At 45.2% G+C, this 9013-nt stretch overlaps 1 protein-coding gene across 1 annotated transcript in view; it reads right to left on the bottom strand.

Moving 5' to 3' along the window:
• LOC125016650 (exostosin-1a-like) overlaps positions 1–8670 on the bottom strand; it is a 35605-nt gene extending 26935 nt beyond the window's left edge. The window contains exon 1 of the mRNA XM_047599269.1: positions 6261–8670. Within this exon, the coding sequence (XP_047455225.1) occupies positions 6261–7201 (941 nt within the window). The 5' untranslated portion in view covers positions 7202–8670. The remainder of the gene's footprint in view (positions 1–6260) is intronic.
• Between the last annotated feature and the right edge of the window lie 343 nt (positions 8671–9013).

Genomic DNA, 9013 nt, shown 5'->3' on the forward strand with positions numbered 1-9013 from the left:
GTATATATATAAACACTGCAAAATTAAGTGTGACTGATTCATCAGTATGTGTGTAATAGGCTGTAATACACTATTCTCTTGTGAAATAAATCAAGAGTGTGGGATACACCCGCCACCACAGGCATCTGCACTGTAGATTCCTTTGTGGAAATCACTTTGGCTCCATTGTGAAGATTCATGTGACACAAAATGAATATGTCGCGAGTATGTCACTGTGTGACAATATGCACGAGTAGAGAGAGCAAGACATCTGCAACAGTATTTGAGAGACTGACCATTGCAAAATGATTGTGTGGTCCTGTAAGTGCAATTACTCGGTCAGCGTAGATGAAGAACAAACATAAGATCCGTGCAGAGTGGTTTTGTGGTTTACCAGCGTCCTTCCCTGCCAGCTGTATCGTTGAGCTGTTTCCAGCAGGGCCAGCCATTACGTACGTGGTTTATAGTTACATAATTAACTGCGGCGTTGCATCTTTGTGATAAAAATCGGACAAACCACTTCATACGGACTGAACTGTACGGCCAGATGGTAAACTGGCAAAACGGATGTTTGGAACAATGTAATCATAGAACACGATAATCATCTTTATCATCGGGGTTGATGGGGAATTAACAACGGTACAATGGTATCATCGTTATCACACCACAAGACTACGTTTTTTTTTTTTAGCCTGAAGTTCAGACCAGATGCATATCACCACCGACCAATGTGATGCTAACCTTTACAGTCACAGGACAGCATGTGACTTTTTTACAAACATATTAAATAAACAGAACAGATTAAAATAGAACAAGCTTCCTCATGCTTTGACACGACGTGTTTGATCAGTGAGTCTTCGCCAGTGACAGCTCTGTGAGGTCGTCTTGGAGTCTTTACCCTAAAGGTGATTGATGCTGCCACGTCTAAGTGGTGTAGAGGCCACGCGCATCTGCGTCTCTCCAACATGAGTTTATACGTATCTCAGCTATTGGGGAGGGGGGGCTCCACACAGAGAAGATACAGACTGTGATTACTGCGAACATGTTTCTCATGCTGGTTGCAGACAATGGAATTTATGATTGGCACAATAGTCTGGTTTCTCTTTAGTAATTCTCAACAAAAGCAAGGATGTGACCTTTCAACGGTGTAGTGTGACCAAGCTTTTAGATATGCTTGGCTAGAGGCGCTCTGTACGAAAAGGCCACTTTAAACAAGTACACCGAGAGCCTGTTTATACAAGACAAATGGTTGACCTAATGTGCTGAAATAGTAGATAACATCGTGAGAAAAAAGGCGTTTATAGTTAATGTGCAGGAACTCGGCCGATCGACCGTCCTCCCCCAACGATTATTATTTTCCCCAAGCTCTGTAAAGCCTGCATCAAGTTGGCCAGAAGCCCTCCGCCAGTGGCTTTGGCCAATACTGAGGATTAAAACCCTGCAAGTCTATAAATACACCTAGTAGACCAACGTCAGCATCCAGCTATTGCACTCACCTCTTACTGCTGGATAGCTGGCATGTGTTTTCCCTCTCGCTGTGCTTCTCTCTCTCCATCTTTCAGCATCTCAGACTCGCTGTTTGTTCTCTTTGTGTCCCCATTTCTTCCCCCCAACTTCCTACCAGCTTGTTTCCCACTCTTCTGTGACTCTCCCCTCATCTCTCGCTCTATCCCGCTCATACTCTCGCTTGGCAGGGCCTCTTAATTGGAAACAAGCTGCGCGAAGGGCTTTCAGTTTGAGGTTAAAATTGCGTCTGACCTGCCTCCTGCTGCATCTCTTCGTCTCTCCTTTTACAAGCTTGTACACAGACACTGAGAGCCGCTGTGTAAAGGACAATGTGGTGAAGAGCCAAGTGGAAAGTTGCCCCTGACAAGCTGGAAACAGCAAGACACAAGGCTTACTAAGTTTACTTAGCAAACACGGAAATACGACGTTTACTATACACTAAACTTGGCATTTCGAGAGACTTGCAAAGCTTATGGCTCATGCATTCTTTTGCAGCCACACAAATTAAGAAAAAACATGCAGCAAATCTCCTGACGTGATGTTCCTCATTGACTGTGAGAACTGCCAACAGTTCCCTGTCAAGTTAAGTTGACATGAAAGTCTGCCTCATAAGATTATGCCAAAAAGTAATGAGGCCAGAGAAGCAAGGCTTGGACAACAAAGATGATCACAATAAAGAACAAGCAAATAAATCCACCATATAGCAAATGGCACAATATAGTGAAACCACGTAGAATGCAATCAAATGTCCATATGCATATACATTTTCTTTTAAACAGGTTACACACGTTATGCAATGTGCTGCAATACACAAAAAAAAAAAAAAACACAACCACATACTTAACAAGCCAACATCTGGAGCCCAAGTCTCAACTATTACATAAAAATGACATGGCCATCGCATGGCAATTATGGCGAGAGGCTGCATTCAGTCTGTCACAACATCCTTGTTGTCAGTGGGAGAGGATAAGAGGGATTTGTTTCACAAAGGGCCACAGCCAGTCACAGAAACTATTACTTCCACTCAGTTACACCACAGACTGCACTGTCTGACCCACAGGGCTGAGTAACAGGACGGCCACAGTCACACATCAACCATCCCAAGAGAACTCCACACTTACATAGAATTATTTACCAATTCACCCCGACACCGGATTGTCGTACATCTGCTGACGCATTTATAAACTGAATAATGTCTTAACCGGGCTGCAAATCCAGCTGTCTGAAAAACCGCTGCATAATCCGGATATTTTTAAGAGGAGGTCAGGCCATTTGATATTTTCCCAATTTGCGGTATCCTCCAAGCGGCTTATTCCAACTGCCATGTTGTTTACAGCAAAGTACAAGTCAAAAACACTTTTCATTAGGAAAGCTGAATCATGACCCTAAAACAAATATTGATCTCCTTAGCAACTGGCTTCCTTAACTACCGTCCCTCCCACATCCTTGGTGGTGTGGGTCCTGGAAAGCCACGCATGGCTGGGCCTCGGGATGGAGATAAAGGATACAGCAGGTTTTTGGTAAAATACCATTATTGATGAAATGCTCGTGTACAGGTGACTAGGACTCCAGAAGCAAATAATTAAAAGAAACAGTACAGCGAGACACCGGGAGAGACATCATTTGTAAAAGCTGCGACAAGGCTACATGTACCCCTGCCCCAGATTAGAAGATACTGATGCTAATTAAACTTTCACAACATTGCAGAGCAGGAAAAAAAAAAGAAGAGGAAGGATTCATTTAAGCCTGCCACCACCTTTAAATATAACTGATAAGAGGCTAGAGACCATCTTGTCCCACCAGTAACACCCATCGACACACTTGGACAACACCCATCTTCAAACTGTACTTCCAGCAATAGTAGATGTCGCCGAGACCAAGACATTGGTCTCAGACGGCGAATCCGGCTCCCCATTACTGATACCCAAAGAAAAGAAACTTCAAACGATGCACCCCAACAGTCCCATCACTCTAATCCGAAAGATATTTTTACCAGATCCTGTATAAACAAACTCCTCATAAAAAATGTATGACATCTGGCTGAGAAATGCACTTTTCACTTTGCCTCCTCTATGCACACAAACCATTTAAAATATGTATGAAGAAAATGTGTTCCATAAAGGAGGGCCTCTGACGTTAAACCACGACTGATGATAATAATTTAATCTACAATGGCACAGCTTGCTAAATGGATTACATATCACTTTGTACATATCGGTCCAAGCTTGTTATTAAGGTATGTAAAAAGAAATAAAAAAAGACAGACAAGACTGTTTCTGTTTTCCTGTCCTTGCTCATCTACTTCCAATTATAAACACGTTTTGATTGATAGGTGTGCGTTGAGACAAGCCAGTAACAATTCAGGTCGGCTGTTAAGAGTAATTACAGGTGTTTCTGTATGTTAACAAATGAACTGAACTGGTGCTTGAAGCCAGCGAAGTAGGGAGACGTGCCAGGGCCACGCACGGTTCCCAGACTGAGCGAACGCACTCGCACACGGGCTAAAAAAGCAGCAGGTTATGTCCGGCAGCTGTTTTGCATCCGGGTGCTTTGGTTTTGTCGAGCGGATATACGGAGCATGAAGGTGCAGGGTTTTGTCAAACTGAACACTGTAGGGCTGACAGATGGAGGATGTTGCTTTAACCTATGGATCAGAGTCACATTTGGCAGACTTACTATGGTAATTATTACTTTTCCTTCATTTTGTCAAGGAATTTGATCTCCAATCAGCACAAGGCTGAATCACACCAGACTAACTCGTTTGAGATCAAACCAAAATGCAAATGAGACTGCCTCATTGTGTTGTTTTGGCGATAACTTTATTTTAATGCGCAGCCTACTTCGCACTACATATCAATGACGCACAGTTGTGAAAATGTTGCATCTCTGCCGCCACAAAGACAAGGTAATGCTGGGATGAGTAAATTCGTTTTATCTTATATTACAGGTTCCTGACTGAGAAGCACTGAACATACTATATCCATCCAATGAAGCTAAGCTGGCAAGGGCTAGAGATACCCAAAGCCCATTTTTCCCTCGGTGCTGCTTAATGACAGGAGGATTAATTTTTCCTTTGGGTTACAGCTCTGGTGCCACCCATCTCTCTGTGTGAAATCACTCCCTGGCAGTCCTTGGCAGCAGGCAGTGAGCTGGCAGGGAGTGACAGCGAGATAGCTCGTGTCTTAAGACTGATACGGAGAACGTGATGGGCTGAGAGGGTGCGTTCTGTCAAGACATTTAACGTGTGAATCTTGTGAGGCTCAATGGTAAACAAACATTTAAAAAGATTTAAGGGGGAAAAAAAACACTCTTTTGGGTCAACATGGTAAAGAGTCTACATGGAGGTCAATCACAGCCCACCCCCCCCCCCCCAAACAACAGGCGGGTCACGCAGGACATGGGTTGAGGCCAAGGCATTCCTGGCTGATGCAGCTGGGTTTGTCTGGGAAATGACTGAGTAAACTGGGGCCAGGATGGCTTCCCCTTGCTGGCACCACCGCTTTGTCCCCGACTAATCCACTCCAAAGAGCCACAGACAAACACCCAGCGCCATACAGTCACCAATAACAACACAAGCACAAGGAGGGGGGGGGGCACGAAATGAATCCCACTAGCCAAAGCTGGGAGACAGACGCCAGTTTGCTCATCAGATTTGCGCACAGAAAACAATATGGGTTAGCTGTGGCACTGGTCACAAAGCAGCAGGGCTGTGCACTACTTCGCTGGAGATAAGGACCGGTCTTTTCTCATAAAGTGTTTTCTCATAAAGCTGTTACCTGGGTGTTGTGATGTTTGCATTTCTATGCCGAACCCGGACATTACTGCCAGAGAGTGGCAACGCTTGTATTATTATGGGAGGCAAAACGGTGGAAATGTCAAGACCGAGAGGAGAAAGAAAAGCAGGTTTATCCGCTGCTGAATACGTAGCTGAACAGACAGACAGAGAAATCGACTGAATTGACATTAATGCAGTGGTTGTTGCAGATTACATTAAATTAAATCCACTTATCTGCGCCTCGTGACATGTAACTTGGAAAATAAAGTCATATGATATGAGGAATATTTACAAGTGACAAATCACCATTGTCCACTTAAAGGATTGTGGTTGAGTAAATTAGAAATGGGGAGGAAATGTGGACTCTCAATAGACTAAAGGCCAGTTTGAGGAACAGGGCTGGGTTATTACTACATATTTCTTGTAGTAATACACAGCCAATTTATTTGGATATTTCAGTTTTAAAACTCTTTTGCTTAGTTATGAAAGAGATTTTTACCAAACCAACGTCAGAGGTTTCAATAATTTCCCTCTAGTCAACACATCTTGAAAACAGTCTTGCTCTTATCTACCACATTATGTTTATGACACCCCAAGCTATAATATACTTCACTATAATAAGAAGAAATACTTAATTTACACTACATAGTAACAAGAACTAAAAAATTCAAATATCTGAGCAATGCTAATAAAATCAATAACTTGTGGATATTTAAAACTCGCAGCCAGTGCAATGTGTTTATCAGATAATAAAACCAGAATCCTGCCAATCTATTAAACCGAGTGAGTCGATTATTTAAAGCCGTGGTTACAGAGACCATCCTGAAAATCAAAGTTCAGTCAGCCAGAAACATGCATCGTGTCAAGAACTTTGATGCTGACAAATATTCCGATAAAGATAAAGACAAGACAGTGTCGTGTGGCCATGACTGGACCCATCCAGTGTGACTCAAACATCTGAAAGACTGCTGTAGTGTGGCTAACGTCGGGAAGTACTCACTTGTCATATTCTGCGTTGTCTTTGTCGCAGCGTGCATCCTTGTGTTTTTGCCAGTCTTTCCCGTGCTTGCAAGTGGTGAGCAGGACCACATCCTCTGAGTTGTGAACGTGGTACAGAGCATTCCTAGTGTCTGAACCTATTCCAGTTAAGTACCTCTTCCCCTTAAAAACGAGCATGTACTTCCTGTATGGGGGGATCGTGTTGTGTTTCAGGTAGCCCCTTTCCCCTCCTGTCCTGGGGTGGTCTTTGGAGAAGAGAGGGATAGAAACGTCAAAGTTGGGCCTAAAGTTCTCTGTGCTGATGCTGGCCTTGGCCAACATGGCGAGGCCTATGTCAAAGCCAAGATCTTCTGTGTAGTCGGGCCATGTACCAGAGTATAAGTTAAAGATGATGTGGTTTTTGCCTCCATTCCACAGAGGGAGGCTCTGGATCTTTGCTTTCAAGTTGTGTACATACTGAGGTGAGAGCTGGTCCCGGTCCAGAGTGTCCAAACTCAGGACAAACAGGCACGCCTGCCCCGGGTCTGGTGTGTAGAACCTGGACCCTTCGATAGAGGACAAAATGTTCTGATAACTCTCTGAGAGCTTCTCGCCTTTCTGTTGGGGGTACACGTAAACTTTAAATCCATTCCTCGCACACAGGGAGAAGTCAAAACAGGACTCCATCCTGCAGCGTTTGCCGCTGAAAAGGCCTGAGATAGTGTCCCTCTTCTGCCTGGGAGATATGTGCTCAAAGAGGTCATCGCTCCGGTCCTGATCCCAGGAGCTGAAAGGCAGCAGGTAGCCCGCCGAGCGACGCCACCGCTCCCCGGCGTGGCTGCGGTCATCACGCCGGCTGGGACCCCGTCTAGACAGCGGGACTTGTATCCCCCCGAAACCAAAGAGCAGAATGAGACACGCGCCGGCGGAGAACAGGATTAAGTATCGTTTTTTGGCCTGCATGTGTCCTGCGGTCTGGGATAAGATGCCCGGCGACGAATCCACGAAGTCCCGAAGTTTTGGCTTCACCACCTCCTGCGGGAACGTTCCGCCATCTTCCCCCGGGCTGCAAGGGCTGTGCGCTCACGTCTCCCTCCTTCTGCTTCGGATGCCTTTCACAAGTCCGGGAACTGATCCAACGCATGTGGGCGACTTGTAATGTTCATCCACCTAGTCCCCTCGCCAATAATTGGTATCGATTAACTACCAGCAGGTTTCCCAACACAAGCAGAGTGACCCAGTGCTCTCTAATCTGGGCATCTGACCCTAGTTCCCTTTGTATGGCACCACCTTTACGCGGCGACCATTTTACAAAGATTACGGCTTCGAGTCCAATCAAACACCGATTAATAACAACACCGCATGAGACGATAACAAACTTGAGTAACGTGGAAGCAGCAGTGTGTAGCCAGACTTGTTGCCTGGACAGGGAACTATTGTCCCTGCTCCAAATCGGGAGCCGAGCGGACACTAGCGCTCCAAACACTCACCATGCTCAGTTTGAGGCGCTTCTTTCACTTACTGTGTCGAAAGACCCGCGTGTCATGATAAATATTTTGCTGGACGCCCGACACCGAATGTCTCCGGTCGCTTTAGCTAGCTAGCAGGCTAAGTAACAGGCTAGTTTCTGAAAACATTCCCGGTTAGCTCGGTAGCTAAAGCGGTCGCATCAAAGCGGCTTTAAACAGCCTCTTCCTCTCCATTCGTCCTTCCCTCTTCCCACGAAACCGACGGCGTAATTTCTCCGTGGATTCCCCCAGTCGAGTGAAGTGTTCAAGTGGTGGCTCTCTCTTTCTCTCTCACACTCTCACACACACATACACACAAAACAAGAGAGTGCTGTGGAGGCTGGAAGCCACTAGTGATGTGTCATGCGCAAAAGAGCCGGCTCTAAGAACCGACGCTTGGTGGTGAATCAGAAGACTCGATTCCAATCGAGCGAGAGATTTACGGCTGTAGATTGTATTTGGGTGGCCAGTCACATGTGAGGACTTCATCATATCATTATATGAAAACACAGGGTCAGACAGCAGACAACAGCGAGGAAGAGAGTATGGGTATAGGTAGTTCTGAGTGACACCTTGAAATTGAAGACATAAAGAGTGTCTTCCCTGCAAAATGCAAATAACATTAAGAGCATGTTCAACCACCAACTCACACAAGCACATTTAGACCGTTTACAGAGTTTGGTTCTGGTTTTCCTCGTGTGGACTTGATTGCAGCGTTTTGTTCATTTGTTTGCACAATTCAAGTTTTATTGAAATATTAAACAATAAACAAAATTGGACTTCCCATTTAAACACTGAATGCGAAAGAGCTTATCAACACACAAACCGTCTGTATTTGCTGCGTTAGGCTAAAATCTTATGCTCTAAATGATACAAAATAAAGAGCATTCGGGAGGCGAAAGAATCGACTCTTCTTTGGGAGCTGTGGCAAAAGAGTCGGTTCTCGGAAATGAGCCGAGTCCCCCATCACTAGAAGCCACGCAGAGGCCGGCCCGTCCCACGGTCCCACCACGACGACTGCTGCTGATGATGATGTGACGCTCTTCCACGGCGCACGCTGCCTCCCCATTGGCTGCCGTCACATCCCAGTCGGGCGGGTCTTCCAGCGCACACCCATTCACATTCAGAGAGAACCCTCAGGCAGCAGGAAAGGAAGGCAATACCCTGCAGGGACTTTTTACGGACACAAAAAAAAAAAAAAAAAAAAAAAATATTTGCATATTGCATTCATCAGACCAAATAAAATATTGAGATAAAAGGTTATTCT

This window comes from Mugil cephalus, chromosome 11 (genome assembly GCF_022458985.1).
Source record: "Mugil cephalus isolate CIBA_MC_2020 chromosome 11, CIBA_Mcephalus_1.1, whole genome shotgun sequence".
Classification (NCBI taxonomy): domain Eukaryota; kingdom Metazoa; phylum Chordata; class Actinopteri; order Mugiliformes; family Mugilidae; genus Mugil; species Mugil cephalus.